Source organism: Artemia sp. Qi Xiang Cuo, chromosome 16, assembly GCF_049724085.1.
Source record: "Artemia sp. Qi Xiang Cuo chromosome 16, ASM4972408v1, whole genome shotgun sequence".
Lineage (NCBI taxonomy): Eukaryota > Metazoa > Arthropoda > Branchiopoda > Anostraca > Artemiidae > Artemia > Artemia sp. Qi Xiang Cuo.
In genome coordinates, this window is record NC_142809.1 from 41,868,711 (window position 1) to 41,890,071 (window position 21,361).

The 21,361-nt window shown below is 32.5% G+C and overlaps 1 protein-coding gene across 4 annotated transcripts in view; it reads right to left on the reverse strand.

The window, feature by feature from the left end:
* The window catches only part of LOC148942920 (kynureninase-like), an 88,203-nt gene that overhangs the window by 27,737 nt on the left and 39,105 nt on the right, over positions 1-21,361 (reverse strand). For all 4 annotated transcript variants that reach the window (XM_089102187.1, XM_089102184.1, XM_089102185.1 and 1 more), the window contains exons 5-6: positions 20,619-20,793; positions 17,470-17,615 (exon numbers count right to left, since the gene is read on the reverse strand). In XM_089102187.1, the coding sequence (XP_088958313.1) occupies positions 17,470-17,615; positions 20,619-20,793 (321 nt within the window). The remainder of the gene's footprint in view (positions 1-17,469; positions 17,616-20,618; positions 20,794-21,361) is intronic.

A 21,361-nucleotide genomic window follows, 5' to 3' on the forward strand; every position in this document is an offset into this window, starting at 1 on the left:
TCAAATTCTGTGTGATTTGCAAAAAAAAAGGGTAATTAGTGATTGGATAATTTTTTTACGTGAAATCTCTGAATAAAATATTTTTGGAGCATGTACTTGACGATGGATAAAAGGGTTAAGGTGATTAGCAATTACGAGCGAGGATTCCCCCACTGGCTCCTGGCAGTAGGATACGCATATCAAATTGCTGTACTGTAGGCCGACTTACTAGCAAAAATGGATTCTATGGGTCGTATAGGAATTGTTCATTTTGAATATCTTTCAATTTTGGAGGGAAAACCAAAAATACTCAGAATCAAAAATAAACGGGATCTGTCTCAAGGGGAAGGCTCAGAGGCCCTTCGTTCCCCCATTTCTAAGGGTACGGGAGGGGGGGGTCAATTTTGGAGGGAAAAACAAAAATACACAGAATCGAAAATAAATGGGATCTGTCTCAAGGGCAAGGCTCAGAGGCCCTTCGTTCCCCATTTCTGAGGGCAGGGGAGGGGGTAAATTTTGGAGGGAAAACAAAAAAAACCAAGAATCGAAAATAAATGTGATATGCCTCAAGGGGAAGGCTCAGAGGCCCTTCGTTCTCCCATGTCTGAGGGCAGGGGAGGGGGGAGGGTCAATTTTGGAGGGAAAACCAAAAAATACTCAGAATCGAAAATAAATGGGATCAGCCTAAAGGGGAAGGCTCAGAGGCCCTTCAATCCCCCATTTCTGAGGGCAGGGGAGGGGAGGGGGGGTAAATTTTGGAGGGAAAACAAAAAATACACAGACTAGAAAATAAACGGGATCTGCCTCAAGGGCATGGCTCAGCAGCCCTGCGTTCCCCAAATTCTGAGGGCAGGGGTGGGGGGGTCAATTTTGGAGGGAAAACCAAAAATACTCAGAATCGAAAATAAACGGGGATCTGCCTCACGGGGAAGGCTCAGAGGCCCTTCGTTCCCCCATTTCTGAGGGCAGGGGAGGGGGGAGTCAATTTTGGATAGAAAACCAAAAATACTCAGAATCGAAAATAAACGGGATCTGTCTCAAGGGCAAGGCTCAGAGGCGCCTCCTTTCCCCAATTTCTGAGGGCAGGGGGGGGGTCAATTTTGGAGGGTAATTTTTCAAAGTTCATTTTGGATTTCTTTCGTTGAAATGCAAGAGTTGGACTATTTCAGTAGTGTTTTGTTGTTGTTTAGCTTGTCACAGTTACATTCTCTTAATTTTTCAAAGTTCATTTTGAATTTTTTTTCGTTGAAATGCAAGAGTTTGAATATTTCGGTAGTGTTTTGTCATGGTTTACCTTATCACAGTTACATTCTCTTGATTTTTCAAAGTTCATTTCGAATTTCTTTCATTGAAATGCAAGAGTTGGAATATTTCAGTAGTGTTTTGTCATGGTTTAGCTTGTCACAGTTACATTCTCTTGATCTTTCAAAGTTCACTTTGGTTTTATTTCATAGTAATGCAAGAGTTGAAATATTTCAGTAGTGTTTTGTCATGGTTTAGCTTGTCACAGTTACATTTTCTTGATTTTTCAATGTTAATTTTGAATTTCTTTCATTTTATTGAAAGATTTGGAAAATTTCAGTAGTGTTTTTTTTTTGCGATTTAACTTGTCACAGTTACATTCTATTAATTTTTCAAAGTTCATTTTGAATTTATATTATTGAAATGCAAGAGTTAGAATATTTTAGAAATGTTTTGTCATGGTTACATTCTCTTGATTTTTCAAAGTTCATTTCGAATTTCTATCATTGAAAAGCAAGACTGGGAATATTTCAGAAGTGTTCTGTCGTGGTTTACCTTGTCAGAGTTACATTCTCTTGATTTTCCAAAATTCCACTTTTGTGTTCTTTCATTGAAATGCAAGATTTGTAACCTTTCAATAGTGTTCTTTCATGTTTTACCTTGTCATAGAATGGTTAACCATGCAACAGTTACATTCTCTTGACTTTTTAAAGTTCATTTTGAATTTCTTTCGTTGAAATGCAAAAGTTGGAATATTTCAGTAGTGTTTTTTTTTTGTGGTTTACCTTGTCACAGTTACATTCTCTTGATTTTTTCAAAGTTCATTTTTAATTTCTTTCATTGAAATGCAAAAGTTGGAATATTTCGGTAATTTTTTGTCATGGTTTACCTTGTCACAGTTACATTCTCTTGATTTTTCAAAGTTCATTTCGAATTTCTTTCATTGAAATGCAAGAGTTGGAATATTTCAGTAGCGTTTTGTCGTGGTTTAGCTTGTCAGAGTTAAATTCTCTTGATCTTTCAAAGTTCACTTTGGTTTTATTTCATTGAAATGCAAGAGTTGGAATATTTCAGTAGTGTTCTGTCGTGGTTTACCTTGTCATAGATACATTCTCTTGATTTTTCAAAGCTCATTTCAAATTTCTTTCATTGAAATGCCAGAGTTGGAATATTTCAGTGGTGTTTTGTTATGCTTTACCTTGTTACAGTTATATTCTCTTGATCTTTCAAAGTTCACTTTGATTTTATTTCATTGAAATATAATAGTTGGAATATTTCAGTAGTGTTCTGTCGTGGTTTACCTTGTCACAGAATGGTTTACCATGTCACAGTTACATTCACTTGATTTTTCAAAGTTCATTTTGAATTTCTTTCCTTGAAATACAAGAGTTTGAATATTTCAGTAGAGTTTTGTTGTGGTTTACCTTGTCACAGTTACATTCTCTTTATTTGTCAAAGTTCATTTTGAATTTCTATCTTTGAATTGCAAGAGTTGGAATATTTCAGAAGTGTTTTGTCGTGGTTTACCTCGTCAGAGTTACATTCTCTTAAGTTTTCAAAGTTCATTTTGAATTTCTTTCTTTGAAATGAAAGAGTTGGTATATTTGGGTAGCGTTTTGTCTTGGTTTACCTTTTCACAGTTACATTTTCTTGATTTTTCAAAGTTTATTTTGAATTTATTTGTCTGAAATGCAAGAGTTGGAATATTTCAGTAGTGTTTTTTTATGGTTTACATTGTCAGAGTTAAATTTTCTTGATTTTTCAAAGTTCATTTCGAATTTCTTTCATTGAAATGCAAGACTTGGAATATTTCAGTAGTGTTTTGTTGTGGTTTACCTTATCACGGTTACATTCTCTTTATTTTTCAAAGTTCATTTTGTATTTTTTTCTATTAAATGCAAGAGTTGGATTATTTCATTAGTGTTTTGTTGTGTTTTACTTAGTCACAGTTACATTCTCTTAATTTTTCAAAGTTCATTTTGTTTTTTTTTCGTTGAAATGCAAGAGTTGGAATATTTCATTAGTGTTTTGTTGCAATTTACCTTATCACAGTTACATTTCCTTGATTTTTCCATGTTCATTTTGAATTTGATTCGTTGAAATGCAAGAGTTGGAATATTTCAGTAGTGTTTTGTCATGGTTTACCTTGTCACAGTTACATTTTGTTGATTTTTCAAGTTCATTTGGTATTTATTTCATTGAAATGCAAGAGTTGGAATTTTTCAGTAGTGTTTTGTCGTAGTTTACCATGTCACAGTTACATTCTCTTGATTTTTCAAAGTTCATTCTGTATTTCTTTCAATGCAACTCAAAAGTTGGAATATTTCAGTAGTTTTTTTTCATGGTTTAACCTGTCAAAGTTACCTTCTCTGAATTTTTCAAAGTTCATTTTGAATATCTGTCTTTGAAATTAACTAGTTAGAATATTTCTGTAGTGTTTTGTTGTGGTTTACCTTGTCACTGTTACATTTTCTTGATTTTTCAAAGTTCATTTTGAATTTCTTTCGTTGAAATGCAAGAATTGGAATAATTCAGTAGTGTTTTGTTGTGGTTTTCCTTTTTATAGTTACATTCTCTTGATTTTTCAAAGTTCGTTTTGAATTTCTGTCGTTGAAATTCAAGAATTGGAATATTTCAGTAGTGTTTTGTCATGGTTTACCATGTCACCGTTACATTCTCTTGATTTTTCAAAGTTCATATGAATTTCTTTCATTGAAATGCAAGAGTTGGATTATTTCAGTTTTGTTTTGTTGCGATTTACGTCGTCACAATTACATTCTCTTAATTTTTTAAAGTTCATTTTGAATTTCTATCTTTGAAATGCAAGAGTTGGAATATTTAAGTAGTGTTTTTTCTTGGTTTACCTTGTCACAGTTAAATTATCTTAATTTTTCTAAGTTCATTCTGAATTTCTTTCATGGAAATGCAAGAGTTGGAATATTTCAATAGTGTTTTGTCATGGTTTACCTTGTCACAGTTACATTTTCTTGATTTTTCAAAGTTCTTTTTGAATTTCTTTCATTGAAATGCAAGAGTTGGAATATTTCAGTAGTGTTCTGTTATGGTTTACCTTGTCACAGTTAAATTCTCTTGAATTTTCAAAGTTCATTTTGAATTTCTATCATAGAAATGCAAGAGTTGGAATATTTCAGCAGTGTTTTATCGTGGTTTACCTTGTCACAGTTACATTCTTTTAATTTTTCAAACTCTATTTTGAATTTCTTTTTAAGAAATGCAAGAGTTGGAATATTACAATAGTGTTTTGTCGTGGTTTACCCTGTCACAGTTACATTTTCTTGATTTTTCAAAGTTCACTTTGGTTTTATTTCATTGAAATGCAAGACTTGGAATATTTCAGTAGTGTTCTATCATGGTTTACCTTGTCACAGATACATTCTCTTGATTTTTTCAAAGTTCATTTCGAATTTCTTTCTTTGAAATGCAAGAGTTGGAATATTTCAGTTGTTTACCTTATCACAGTTACATTCTCTTAATTTTTCAAAGTTCATTTTGAATTTCTTTCGATAAAATGCAAGAGTTGGAATATTTCATCAGTGTTTTGTCGTGGTTTACCTAGTCACAGTTACATTCTCTTAATTTTTCAAAGTTCATTTTGGATTTCTTTCGTTGAAATGCAAGAGTTGGAACATTTCAGTAGTGTTTTGTTGCAGTCTACCTTATCACAGTTACATTTTCTTGATTTTTCCAAGTTCATTTTGAATTTCTTTCGTTGAAATGCAAGAGTTGGAATATTTCAGTAGTGTTTTGTCACGATTTACCTTGTCAGAGTTACATTCTCTTAATTTTCATAAGTTCATTTTGGATTTCTGTCATTGAAATGCAAGATGATGATCATAATAGTAGTGTTTTGTCGTAGTTTACCATGCCACAGTTACATTCTCTTGATTTTTCAAAGTTTATTTTGGATTTCTTTCGATGAAATGCATGAGTTGGAATATTTTAGTATTTTTTTGTCATGGTTTACCTTGTCAAAGTTACACTCTCTTGATTTTCAAAGTTAATTTTGAATTTTTTCTTTGAAATGCAAAAGTTGGAATATTTCAGTAGTGTTTTGTTGTGATTTATGTCGTCAAAGTTACATTCTCTTGATTTTTCAAAGTTCATTTTGAATTTTTTTCATTGAAATGCAAGAGTTGGAATATTTCAGTTGTGTTTTGTTTTGGTTTACCTTATCAGAATTAAATTCCCTTGATTTTTCAAAGTTCATTTTGTATTTCTGTCGTTGAAATGCCAGAGTTGGAATATTTCAGTAGTGTTTTATCATAGTTTACCGTGTCACAGTTAAATTCTCTAGATTTTTCAAAGTTCATATGAATTTCTTTCATTGAAATGCAAGAGTTGGATTATTTCAGTAGTGTTTTGTTGCGGTTTACCTTGTCACAGTTACATTCTCTTAATTTTTTAAAGTTCATTTTGAATTTCTATCATTGAAATGCAAGAGTTGGAATATTTCACTATTGTTTTGTCGTGGCTTACCTTATCACAGTTACATTCTCTCAATTCTTCAAAGTTCATTTTGAATTTCTTTCCTTGAAATGCAAGAGTTGGAATATTTCAATAGTATTTTATCGTGGTTTACCTTTTCACAGTTAAATTTTCTTTATTTTTCAAAGTTCATTTTGAATTCCTGTAGTTTAAGCTCAAGAGTTGTAATATTTCGGTAGTGTTTTGTTATGGTTTACCTTGTCACATTTAAATTGTCTTTAATTTTCAAAGTTCTTTTTCAATTTATTTCCTAAAAATGCAAGAGTTTGAATAGTTCAGCAATGTTTTGTAATAGTTTAACTTTTCAAATTTACATTCTTTTAATTTTTCAAGGTCAATTTTTTGTTTCTTGTGAAGAACTGAAAGAGTTGGACTATTTCAATAGTTTTTCGTCGTGGTTTAACTTGTCACGGTTACATTATCTTGTTTTTTTAAAAGTTCGCTTTGAATTTATTTCATTGAAATGCAAGATTTGGAATATTTCAGTAGTGTTTTGTTGTGGTTTACCATGTCTGAGTTACATTCTCTTGATTGTTCACAGTTCATTTCGAATTTCTTTCATTGAAATGCAAGAGTTGGAATATTTCAGTAGTGTTCTGTAGTGGTTTACCTTGTCACAGTTACATTCTCTTGATTTTTCAAAGTTCACTTTGGTTTTATTCAGTTGAAATGCAAGAGTTGGAATATTCCAGTAATGTATTGTTTTGGTTTACCTTGTCACACTTACATTCTCTTAATTTTTCAAAGTTCATTTTAGATTTCTTTCGATGAAATGCAAGAGTTTGAATATTTCAATTATGTTTTGTCGTGTTTTACCTAGTCACAGCTACATTCTCTTGATTTTTCAAAGTTCCCTTTGGTTTTATTTCGGTAAAATGCAAGAGACCTAAAATAATGTCGTGAAATCAACATTCAAAGTTGACATATAATTATATCATTTTTTAAAGGATAATTTAGACAAGGTTACGTGAGCGCACGTAACCTTGTCTAAATTTACCTTAAAAAAATGAAATAAAGCTATGTCGACTTTGCATGTTGATTTTACGACATTATTTTAGGTCTCTTGCATTTTACCGAAATAAAACAAAAGTGAACAAAAGTGAACAAAGCTAAACCACGACAAAACGCTACTGAAATATTCCAACTCTTGCATTTCAATGAAAGAAATTCTAAATAAACTTTGAAAAATCAAGAGAATGTAACTGTGACAAGGTAAACCATGACAAAACACTACCGAAATATTCCAACTCTTGCATTTCAATGATAGAAATTCAAAATGAACTTTGAAAAATCAAGAGAATGCAACTGTGACATGGTAAACCATTCTGTGACAAGGTAAACCACGACAGAACACTACTGAAATATTCCAACTCTTGCATTTCAATGAAATAAAACCAAAGTGAACTTTGAAAGATCAAGAGAATGTAACTGTGACAAGGTAAATCACGACAAAACGCTACTGAAATATTCCAACTGTTGCATTTCAATTAAATAAATTTGAGATTATCTATGAAATATCAATAGAGTTTAACTTTTAGTCTTTGAAAAATGACTAAAAACTTCAGACATTATCCAACTCTCGAATTTTAATGATAGAAACTCAAATTAAACTTCGATAATATAGGAGACTGTAAGTGTGCAAAGTGAAACCGCAAAAAAAACAATACTGAAATATTCAAACTCTTGTATTTCAACGAAAGAAATTAAAAATGAACTTTGAAAAATCAAGAGAATGTAACTGTGACATGGTAAACTACGACAAAACACTACTGGAATATTCCACCTCTTGCATTTCAATGAAAGAAATCCAAAATGAACTTTGAAAAATCAAGAGAATGTAACTGTGACAAGGTAAACCATGACGAAACACTACTGAAATATTCCAACTCTAGCATTTCAACGAAAGAAATTCAAAATGAACTTGGAAAAATCAAGAAAATGTAACTGTGATAAGGTAAACTGCAATAAAACACTACTGAAATATTCCAACTCTTGCATTTCAAATAAAGAAATCCAAAATGAACTTTGAAAAATTAAGAGAATGTAACTGTGACTAGGTAAACCACGACAAAACAATATTGAAATATTCCAACTCTTGCATTTTATCAAAAGAAATTCAAAATGAACTTTGAAAAATTAAGAGAATGTAACTGTGATAAGGTAAACCATAACAAAAAAAAAACTAATGAAATATTCCAACTCTTGCATTTCAAAGAAAGAAATTCGAAATGAACTTTGAAAAAATCAAGAGAATGTATCTGTGACAAGGTAAACCATGATAGAACACTACTGAAAAATTCCAACTCTTACATTTCAATGAAAGAAATTCGAAATGAACTTTGAAAAATCAAGAGAATGTATCCGTGACAAGGTAAACCACGACAGAACACTACTGAAATATTCCAACTCTTGCATTTCAATGAAAGAAATTCGAAATTAACTTTTGAAAAATCAAGAAAAAGTAACTCTGACAAGGTAAACCATAACAAAACACTACTAAAATATTCCAACTCTTGCATTTCGATGAAAGAAATTCAAAATGAACTTAGAAAAATCAAGAAAATGTAACTGTGACAAGGTAAACCATGACAAAACACTATTGAAATATTCCAACTCTTGCATTTCCAGGAAAGAAATTCAAAATGAACTTTGAAAAATCAAGAAAATGTAACTGTGACACGGTAAACCACGAAAAAACACTGCTTAAATATTCCAACTCTTGCATTTCAATTATAGAAAATCAAAATTAACTTTGAAAAATGAAGAAAATTTAATTGTGAAAAATTAAAACTCAAAGAAACATAACTGAAATCATCCACCTCTTGAATTTCAATTAAGGAAATTCATATAAACTTTGATAAATCAAGAGAATTTAACAGTGACGTTGTAAATCATGACAAAACACTACCCAATTATTTAAATTCATGCATTTCAACGACAGAAATTCAAAACGAACTTTGAAAAAATCAAGAGAATGTAACTATGAAAAGGTAAACCACAACAAAACACTACTGAAATATTCCAACTCTTGCATTTCAACGAAAGAAATTCAAAATGAACTTTTAAAAAAAAAGAAAATTTAAATGTTAAAAGGTAAACAATAAAAAAACACTAATGAAATAGTACAAATCTTGCATTTCAAAGAAATAAATACAAAATGAACTTTGAAAAATTAAGAAAATGTAACTGTGACAAGGTAAACCGTGACAAAACACTACTGAAATATTCCAAATCTTGCATTTCATCGAAAGAAATCCAAAATGAACTTTGAAAAATCAAGAGAATGTAACTGTGACATGGTAAACTACGAAAAAACACTACTGAAATATTCCAACTCTTGCATTTCAACGAAAGAAATTCAAAATGAACTTTGAAAAATCAAGAGAATGTAACTGTGACAAGGTAAACCATGACAAAACACTACTGAAATATTCCAACTCTTGCATTTCAACGAAAGAAATTCAAAATGAACATGGAAAAATCAAGGAAATGTAACTCTGATAAGGTAAACTGCAATAAAACACTACTGAAATATTCCAACTCTTGCATTTCAACGAAAGAAATCCAAAATAAACTTTGAAAAATTAAGAGAATGTAATTGTGACTAAGTAAACCACGACAAAACTCTATTGAAATATTCCAACTCTTGCATTTTATCGAAAGAAATCCAAAATGAACTTTGAAAAATTAAGAGAATGTAACTGTGATAAGGTAAACCACAATAAAACACTACTTAAATATTCCAACTCTTGCATTTCAATGAAAGAAATTCGAAATGAACTTTGAAAAAATCAAGAGAATGTATTTGTGACACGGTAAACCACGATAGAACACTACTGAAATATTCCAACTCTTGCATTTCAATGAAATAAAACCAAAGTGAACTTTGAAATATCAAAAGAATGTAACTGTGACAAGGTAAACCACGACAAAACACTACTGAAATATTCCAACTCTTGCATTTCAATGATAGAAATTCAAAATGAACTTTGAAAAATTAAGAGAATGTAACTATGACAAGGTAAACTACAACAAAACACTACTGAAATATTCCACATCTTACATTTCAACGAAAGAAATTCAAAATGAACTTTGAAAAATCAAGAAAATGTAACTCTGACAGGGTAAACCATAACAAAACACTACTGAAATATTCCAACTCTTGCATGTCAATGAAAGAAATTCAAAATGAACATTGAAAAATCAAGAAAATGTAACTGTGACAAGGTAAACCACGACAAAACACTATTGAAATATTCCAACTCTTGCATTTCCAGGAAAGAAATTCAAAATGAACTTTGAAAAATCAAGAGAATGTAACAGTGACAAGGTAAACCACGAAAAAACACTACTGAAATATTCCAACTCTTGCATTTCAAAGATAGAAATTCAAAAAGAACTTTGAAAAATTAAGAGAATGTAACTGTGACAACGTAAATCGCAACAAAACACAACTGAAATAATCCAACTCTTGCATTTCAATGAAAGAAATTCATATGAACTTTGAAAAATCAAGAGAATGTAACAGTGACATGGTAAACCATGACAAAACACTACTGAAATATTCCAACTCTTGCATTTCAACGACAGATATTCAAAACGAACTTTGAAAAATCAAGAGAATGTAACTATGAAAAGGTAAACCACAACAAAACACTACTGAAATATTCCAACTCTTGCATTTCAATGAATGAAATTCAAAATGAACGTTGAAAAATCAAGAAAATGTAACTGTGACAAGGTAAACCACAACAAAACACTACTGAAATATTCAAATATTCCAACTCTTGCATTTCAAAGAAAGAAATTCAAAATGAGCTTTGAAAAATCAAGAGAATGTAACTGTGACAAGGTAAACCGTGACAAAACACTACTGAAATATTCCAACTCTTGCATTTCATCGAAAGAAATCCAAAATGAACTTTTAAAAATTAAGAGAATGTAAGTATGACATTGTAAAGTACGACAAAACACTATTGAAATATTCCCACTCTTGCATTTCAATGAAAGAAATTCAAAATGAACTTGAAAAATCAAGAGAATGTAACTGTGACAAGGTAAACCATGACAAAACACTACTGAAATATTCCAAATCTTGCATTTCAACGAATGAAATTCAAAATAAACTTGCGAAAATCCAGAAAATGTAACTCTGATAAGGTAAACTGCAACAAAACACTACTGAAATATTCCAACTCTTGCATTTCAACGAAATAAATCCAAAATGAACATTGAAAAATTAAGAGAATGTAACTGTGACTAAGTAAAACAAGACAAAACACTATTGAAATATTCCAACTCTTGCATTTTATCGAAAGAAATCCAAAATGAAATTTGAAAAATTAAGAGAATTTAACTGTGATAAGGTAAACAACAATAAAACACTACTGAAATATTCCAACTCTTGCATTTCAATGAAAGAAATTCGAAATGAACTTTGAAAAAATAAAGAGAATTTATCTGTGAAAAGGTAAACCACGACAGAACACTACTGAAATATTCCAACTCTTGCATTTCAATGAAATAAAACCAAAATGAACTTTGAAAAATCAAGAGAATATAACTATGACATGGTAAACCACGACAGAACGCTACTGAAATATTCAAACTCATGAATTTCAATGAAAGAAATTCGAAATGAGCTTTGAAAAATCAAGAAAATGTAACTCTGACAAGGTAAACCATAACAAAACACTACTGAAATATTCCAACTTTTGCATTTCAATAAAAAAAATACAAAATGAACTTTGAAAAATCAAGAAAATGTAACTGTGACAAGGTAAACCATGACATAACATTATTGAAATATTCCAACTCTTGCATTTCCAGGAAAGAAATTCAAAATGAACTTTGAAAAATTAAGAGAATGTAACTGTGACAAGGTAAACCACGACAAAACACTACTGAAATATTCCAACTCTTGCATTTCAATGATAGAAATTCAAAATGAACTTTGAAAAATTAAGAGAATATAAATGTGACATGGTAAAGCGCAACCAAACACTATCTAAATGGTCAAAATCTTTCATTTCCATGAAAGAAATTAAAAATGAACTTTAGAAAACTAGGATAATGTGGCTGTGAAACGTTAAACCATCATGTGACAAATTCAACCATGACAAAAATCTAATGAAATATTCAAACTCTTGTATTTCAATGAAATAAAACCAAAGTGAACTTTGAAAGATCAAGAGAATGTAACTGTGACAAGGTAAAGCACAACAAAATACTACTGAAATATTCCAACTCTTGCATTTCAATGAAAGAAATTCGAAATGAACTATGAAAAATCAAGAGAATGTATCCATGACAAGGTAAACCACGACAGAACACTACTGAAATATTCCAACTCTTGCATTTCAATGAAATAAAACCAAAGTGAACTTTGAAAGATCAAGAGAATGTAACTGTGACAAGCTAAACCACGACAAAACGCTACTGAAATATTCCAACTCTTGCATTTCAATTAAATAAATTCGAAATGAACTTTGAAAAATCAATAGAATGTAACTGTGACAAGGTAAACCATGACAAAACACTACCGAAACATTCCAACTCTTGCATTTTAATGATAGAAATTCAAAATGAACTTTGAAAAATTAAGAGAATGTAACTGTGACAAGGTAAACCGCAAAAACAAAACACTACTAAAATGTTCCAACTCTCGCATTTCAACGAAAGAAATTCAAAATGACCTTTGAAAAATCAAGAGAATGCAACTGTGACATGGTAAACCATTCTGTGACAAGGTAAACCACGACAGAACACTACTGAAAGATTCCAACTCTTGCATTTCAATGAAATAAAACCAAAGTGAACTTTGAAAGATCAAGAGAATGTAACTGTGACAAGCTAAACCACGACAAAACGCTACTGAAATATTCCAACTCTTGCATTTCAATGAAAGAAATTCAAAATGAACTTTGAAAAATCAAGAGAATGTAACCATGACAAAACATTACCGAAATATTCCAACTCTTGCATTTCAATGATAGAAATTCAAAATGAACTTTGAAAAATTAAGAGAATGTAACTGTGACAAGGTAAACCGCAAAAAAAAAAAACACTACTGAAATATTCCAACTCTTGCATTTCAACGAAAGAAATTCAAAATGAACTTTGAAAAATCAAGAGAATGTAACTGTGACATGGAAAACCCTTCCGTGACAAGGTAAACCACGACAAAACACTACTGAAATATTCCAACTCTTGCATTTCAATGAAATAAAACCAAAGTGAACTTTGAAAGATCAAGAGAATGTAATCTTGACAAGGTAAAGCACAACAAAACACTACTGAAATATTCCAACTCTTGCATTTTAATGAAAGAAAATCGAAATGAACTTTTGAAAAATCAAGAAAATGTATCTGTGACAAGGTAAACCACGACAGAACACTACTGAAATATTCCAACTCAATTTTCAGACCCCGTTTATTTTCGATTCTGAGTATTTTTTGGTTTTCCCTCCAAAATTGACCCCCCCCCCCTCCCCTGCCCTCAGAAATGGGGGAACGAAGGGCCGCTGAGCCGTCCCCTTGAGGCAGATCCCGTTTATTTTCGTTTCTGGGTATTTTTGGTTTTCCCTCCAAAATTTACCCCCCCCCCCTGCCCTCAGAAATGGGGGAACGAAGGGCCTCTGAGCCTTGCCCTTGAGGCAGATCCCATTTATTTTAGATTCTGAGTATTTTTGGTTTTCCCTACAAAATTTACCCCCCCCCCCTCCCCTGCCCTCATAAATGGGGGAACGAAGGGCCTCTGAGCCTTCCCCTTGAGGCAGATCCCATTTATTTTTGATTCTGAGTATTTTTGGTTTTCCCTCCAAAATTGAAAGATATTCAAAATGAACAATTCCTATACGACCCATAGAATCCATTTTCGCTAGCAAGTCAGCCTACAGTACAACACTTTGATATGCGTAGCCTACTGCCAGGAACCAGTGGGGGAATCCTCGCTCGTAATTGCTAATCACCTTAACCCTTTTATCCATCGTCAAGTACATGCTCCAAAAATATTTTATTCAGAGATTTCACGTTAAAAAATTATCCAATCACTAATTACCCCTTCTTTTTTTTTTGGCAAATCACACAGAATGTGGCATCGTTCCTCAGTTTAATCCTTTTTTTCTCTCTACCTTCATACAATCCAATCACTAATTAGAATCATTCACACTCCTATTATTCAAAACATTAATTAATATTGTTAATAGTGTCCAATTTGTGAATTCCTTATCTATTTTACTCCTTGAAAGAGTTATTCAAACTGTGAAATGCTATAACACGACAGTCTATTTCATAGGCAAAATATTTGAATTCCTTTTATTCAAATCCAATCACCAATCAAGTTTTCATAAAATATTTGAATATATTAAGTTATAGGCAATACTGGTTTAGAAAAACTAGAATAGTGACATAATTTCACTTTATCGACCCTCAAATTCCATTTAGGTTGCCGTGACCAGAAGTATAATGCCATGTGAGGGAGTTCTGAATCTCTTTGAATAGGTGTAGACGTCCCGGCAAATATTATAGAAATTCCTAGGGGCGCAAGCAAATTCAATATGCCATGTGAGAGGATACTCACTCTCTTTGAAAAGATGTATATGCCCTGTAGAAATAATTACCTATATGTCTCGTAGAAGTATAAGGCCATGTAAGGGAGTTCTGAATCTCTTTGAAAAGGTGTATACGTCTCGGCAAATAACATACAGATTGCTATATGTCTCGGCAAATTCAATATGTACAATCTACTTAGAGAAAGATCATACTGCCTATAATTTATATACTGTGGTGTGGTTTTACGAAGTGGAGAGGAAGCGTCGACTAAACTTTCACTTTTTGCATGATAATCGAGAAGCGTCCGAGTCATCAGGCTCTTTTAGTCCTTAGTTTCATAGATTATGAACATGAATTTGATTCAGCCGTTAAAAACGCTTTAGCGAAGGCTGTATCCTTGCATAGTATACTTGAAAAATACATCACTGATTAGTACTATGTACGAGAATAAAGGTTAGAAGCTGGTTTCATATTAAATCAGGAGTCAAGCATGGTCGCACTGTATCTCCATTTAAATGGATAATTTCGATGGGCTTTGTCTTACGGAGCACAGAAAAACCTGTGGGAGAGCACGGCATCAAATGGGGAAGTAAATATCTCCTAGACTTGGATTATGCTACTGATTTGAGCATCCTAGATAAGATGTTAGCAAAATGAATGGATTTCAGAGTTCAGCGTGCAAGAACAGGTTTTAAAATTAATTTTAAGAAGAGTAGTCACTAACACTGGGAATAAGCGAAGGTGGACAGGTAATGTTGGGTAACCAGAAGATTGATCAAAGGACAGCTTTACTTACTTGGTGCAAATTGGAGGGGGGGGGGGGGGGTGCAGTGAAAATATTAAGAAGTAGTTTAATTTTTACGAAACTCGTCTTGAATTACTAGAGTTTCATATTTTTATCAGTTTCCAGGGCTCCGTGACCCCTCAACTCTGCCAGGGTTCATATATTTTTTCTTGACATGATTTTTAATTCTAAAACGATCAGAAGTTAAGCTAGATATCTTGAAACGAAAATTAGCACCGCCAGTTAGTACTAAGGGTTTAGTGCCATATCTTTTACCTTTACCATTTTACTGTAATCGGAAAGGGTTGAAAAGCTTTGCAAGATTTTTACATTCTCTGAGGGTGGCGCTATCATGATCGTGTCCTATAGGAATGCTTGAACTTGGAAGTATATCATTCTATCTTTTCATTCAAAGAAATTTTTCATGCTCTGTGTTACTATAAGTGATAATGTGTTTAAATAAACAACATGTAAAATAGTTTTAAGGATATTCCATTACGTTGTCTTTAAATCAAATTTTGCTGCAGTTCCGATAGAATTTTTGGCAGAAGCTATATATGTTGCAAGTTATTTGAACCAGAATCGTTCAATAATTTTCAGTTTAATTGAAAAAAACAAGCAAGGTGTAGACTGCGGACTGTCTTGGGGAAAATGAGCTAAGTGCTAATTTGGTTAAAAATGAGTTCTTTACAAAGGGCGAAAATGAGTTAAATTTTTACTATGTTCAAGATCGAGGCAAATCCTGGTTTGGTGCAACTAGGTATTAGCTTGGTAAAGACGATCTAGATCCAGGCTCGATATAAAATGAACCAATGTGCTAGCTCCACTTGGTCCTTTCTTCCACAGTACCAACTCAATATTTACAGTTGGAGGAACAAAGCGCCTACCCCCACATTTTTTGAAAGTCAGGATTCACTCTTTAGCTGGACTTGTTCAAATTTGTTATTTAAATCGAATTCAAATTCTTCAATTTTGAGCCCCTGACAATAAAGCAGAGTTCTAAAAAGGAACACCACCTTAAAAAAAATAACGGAGACATTTTTTAATAAAAACTGTCCAGTTACCACCATGCATATGAAAAAAAAAATATAATTTGTTATTTTAAATCAAATTCAAAGTCTTCGATTTTGAGCCCCTGACAATAAAGCAGAGTTTAAAAAAGAATACCCCCTTCAAACAATAACACATATAGTTTTTTAATAATAACGGTCGAGTCGCCACCATGAATACGAAAAAAAAATTTAATTAAAGTCACTTATGTACGCAACGACAATGTTGACAATTAGAAGGAATTTCTTACCCGTCCTCCATAAAAGCCCAACATAGCCACCCTACTATTAGCTGGTCCCTAGGATGATCCAGGAATTGCCTTTATTACATTTTAGTAGCCAAAAATCCTTTCCCTGTGAGAAAATCTCATCGTCAGTGCACTTGAAATCAAGAAATTTTTTCGATATTTCTATCTAAACATTGCGGTGTAACCCTTTTGAAATTGCAGTGACCAACCTTGGGTCAATATTTATTTTTTCTTTTTTTCTTTTTTTTTTTTGCATGAAAAAAGTCACAAGTCTGATTGGATTGCATACGATGAAGTAAAAAAAAAAAAATAAAAAGGATGGTTTTAGTAAAAAAAAATAATTTGTCCAGAGTATAAAAATTTGTTATATCGGTATTCCCTTCTGTGCGTTAGGCTGTATATAAAACTTGGATAAAAATAAAACTTTTGTGCTCCTAATAGTCCTCTAGTGGGGCTCTCCCTTCACATTTACATATTCAAATTTCTCTCATAGAATGCAGGTTAGAACGGTTATAATCAGGACGGTTATAATATAAATTGGAGAACCTCTAGCTTCAAGCCTTCTAGACATAATTTGATATGCTATATACCAAAATCATTTTTTAGCTAACACAGTTACTTTCTTAGATATTTCATATTTAAATTTTTGAAATGAATTCCATGCAGAAAAAGTTCAAAATGAAGTTCTTTTTCACTTCCCTAGGTTGTGAAAACGATCACAGATTTAAAAAAAAAACAGGTTAAACTAAAACTTAGAACATTTATAAAATTAAATCATAAATGAGGGTCAGAAAAGTCATTCTTAAACAAAAGAATCTACTTGTTCGATTCACAAGAATAACTCTGAAAAAAACTTGAGGGACTGACAGACCACTCCATATTAGACAAAAATCTTCCTAGTAACCTAAAAATACGGTAGCAAAAGCCTAAAATCCCTAGGTCTGGTTTAGCCCAGAAGCAGCAATCATGTACAATTAGAAGTGTTTCGTGAAGGATATGGAATACTGACGGTGGGCATCCAAAGTAGAGACATATTGTTTCTTGGGGTCTACTAAACATGAAATGGATCTCAATACGCATGACAGTAAAATAATAATCATTAATATACCTTATAGCTGCACCAAACTGCAAAATCAACATTCCATTCGTGCAGAGACAGCGGTACATTGCCAATGGCATGAGCCAGATCCCATCCCACAATACATCCTTTGTTTTTGGCTGCTTCTGTAATGACTTTCATGTCCAACTTCTGACCTGAAAAAAACCCACTAGAATTCACAACTGGAAAATACCACAAAAAGAGAGTTTAAAGCGTAAAGGAGAATCTAGCCGGAAAGTTTATAGCTTATCAATAAACTTAATATAGTATCTATATCCTGGCTACGTTACTAAGGGTGGAGCATTCCAGCCCCCTACTATACTTCCGGGCTGAAGGGCCAAGAAAAGGTCATCAGCACCGCTGGTTTGGACTGTAGAATCTAGTAACACTTTACCTTCACCTTCCCATGGGTTATCTAACCCCAGTAACAAGCATGGCTAGTCCTGTAGTTAGCTTACAGCATTAGCTCAGTTAACTTAGTTGTCTTATAGTAACACCATAAAATAGAGATAAAGCATCGCACAGTGGGCAAAATTGAGAAATTAAGACAATTAGAAAAAGCAAAAGACCTCCCAGGCTAAAACTGATACTGTAAGGATTTCTCCTATAGGTTCTCGTATTTCTAGAGGATTCTCCTCTTTATGAATTTTTTCGAACGTACGTCGAGTCTCCTGTCCAAGTAAATTCTGACATTTGTAACGGCTTTGAATAAACATCTGTAAGTAAATTTTAACTCTTTTTTCTATCGTATATCCAAATTAAAACACGTTCCCAGCAGAAAAAAGCTTCAGCGGTTGAAAGTAGCTAGATAGCATAGAAAATGAAGGCAAATACATTATTATGAAAGAAAATACATAAAACCAAGGGTAGGGCTGATAATTATTATTTGATGCAACTAAATTAAACCTTGTTATTGCAGGAATTATGTTTTTATTTTTAACTTCCGATAGGAAAAAAAGTAAAATTTATGCGTAGAATCCAAATATTAATTTCATATATTGGAATAACAAACAAAAAATATTTCTAAAATAATTGGTAGAGAAAGCAAGAGAAACGGCCAGAAGAAATGGTCAAATTGAAAAAAAAAATCCAGCAGGTCCAAAAATCCCTATCAAGTTTCAAATTCTCTTTTAAATCGTGCAGCATTTTGTCTTGACTAAATATGCCCATTTTCCTTGATCGAATCAATTTCTTTCTTCATTGTCATTAAAAAAAACTTTCAATTTTCAAAAACTGTATTTTCAATTTTTCAGGAATACACACGTCTTGTGGATTAAGGATCACAGATTACCAAAGGTCATCCATTTCGGCCATCCATTCAAAATCTGGCTACCCCAAATGGGGAGGGAAAGAGGCTGCAATAAGAGACTTAAAGGAAATCGGAACTTTTCAGGAGGTATAAAGATAGAAAGCTTTGGATAGATTGGGATTAAGGAGGAGCGTACTGAGCTGTGTTGGCCTCGGGCGGCGTGGTGCTGCAGTGAGTTGTTAGCAGTAGCAGTAGTAGTATTAGTAGCAGTAGTAGTAGTAGTATTTGTAGTAGTAGCACTAGCAGTAGTAGCAGTAATAGTAGTAGCAATTGTAGTAGTTGCAGTAAAAGTAGTAGCAGTAGTAGTAGCAGTAGTAATAGTAGTAGTAGTATATCTTAAGCAATAAAACATAGTGTCATGAACATTGTTTGAAATCCACAACTACACGTAGCCTTAAATGGCTGTAAAAAAAATTCGTTGCTTGTTTTAACTAAATAAAAAAAAAATTCAACTGAAAGTAAGGACCAACATTAAAAATTAAAACGAACAGAAATTATTACGTTTATAAGGGGTTCACCCCCTAGTCAATACCTCGCTCTTTACGCTAAAGTTCGAATTTTGTTACAATTCTTTAAGAATGACCCCTGAATCACAAAGGCCGTTTAACTAGAATAGATAGCTTTTTTGAAAGTATTAAAAAGAACTTTCGCGCAAAGAGCGAGGTATTGAGTAGGGGGAGAAGCTCCTCATATACGTTACAATTTCTGTTCGTTTTAAGTTTTAATGTTGCTCCTTACTTTCAGTGGAAAAAACCTGTTTTTCTTTTTTAATTTCTGATCGTTTTTTCTAAATAATACTGGGAAATCCAGCGCCCCCTCATAGAAATGCCCCTTTCCCCATGAAAATATCCTCCATGGAGAGATCCTCCCACGTAGCCTCCTCCTCCGCCCCCCCCACCAGAAAAATCCCTTCTGAAAACCTCTGTATACTTCCCAATAGCCAATGCTATATGTAAACAATGGGCAAAGTTCACAACTTGCATCACTTTCTCCGGAGACTGGGGGGCATAAGTCATCCTCAAAGACATATTTATTAGATTTTCGACTATGCTGAACAAAATGGCTATCTCAAAATTTTAATCGAGTGACATTGGGAAAAATGAGCATGGGAGTGGGCCTGATTGCCCTCCAATTTTTTGGTTACTTAAAACGGGCACTAGAACTTTTAATTTCCGTTTAAATGAGCCCTCTCGTGATATTCTAGGACTACTGGATCGACACGATCACCCCTGGGAAAGAGAAAACAAACAAATAAACAGGCATTCGTGATCTTTCTTCAGAAAAATAATGCAAAATTCTACATTTTCGCAAATATAAGCTTGAAACCTCTACAGTAGGGTTTTCTGATACGCTGAATATTATAGTTTGATTTTCATTAAGATTCTATCATTTTTATGATTTTTTTCTCCTTTTTTCGAAAATAAGGTAAATATTTTTAGGCTTGTAACTTTTTATGGGTAAAACTAAACTTGATGGAACTTATATATTTGAAATCAGCATAACTATCCAATTCTTTTGATGTATCTACTGGTATCGAAATTCTGTTTTTTAGAGTTTTGGTTACTACTGAGCGGGGTCGCTCCTTACTTACAGTTAGTTACCACGAACTGTTTGAAATTCAAGCAAAACCATATTAGGTCATGGCAAATGATATTCCTCATTTTGTAGTCCCAATGTTAGGGTTATTTTCAAATAAACTATCCATGAATATTATCCTAATCCTTGCAATCATTTTTTCTTTATTAAGCTACCCTATAGTCTACAATGTGCAAAAAATAGAAATTTTAAAACATAAATGAAGCATTGCGTCCCATAAAATTTGAATCAAATTAAAACAAATAGTGATTACCTGTGTAGTACTGGACTCCTGGAAGTAAAACCAATGCTATAGATTCTCCTTCTTCGTCAAGAACTCGTAAAATATCTTCTGTTCTAATTATATACTCTCCTTTTCTTGGTATACATGTGATGAGCTCATCGCTTGGATTTACACTATGTAGTTTCATTTGAGATACAACGGCATACTAATTCAGAAAGTGCAAAAAAAATACAAATTTAATACATTTTATACATTAATTAATAATTATGTGATGAATATAACTATAAGGTAACAGTAGCTCTATTTTTAATTCTAAAAAGAGAAAATAAAGCCAGATTAATCGAAATTTCGTAGCTATTTCGCCTAAGGGGCTTAACTGACTTCTTCAAAATTTTGATTAAAATAAATTTATGAGCAGCAGATGGAATCGAAAGAACACTCATACGAAGCGTAAGATTTGTCAGTAAGTTAAAAAGCAGCGTTTTTGTTAAATTTAATTGAAAAAATATTCAGCCTCCAATCAAATGAAAACTTAATCTATATATTCTAACCCACTTGATAGGCTATAGAAGCTAGAAAATAATATTCATTATTAAAGTGGGGAATATAATATATATTTCGTGCAAATAATGCTATTAAGCTTATATACCCATTAATTAAAAAAAAAATTCCACAAAATAAGTTTTTTGAAGAAACCGCAAATTATGTCCTGGCCATGCGACGACATAGGGGTTGTGAGCCCTACTCATATTAATTTCTGCTTGTTTTGAGTT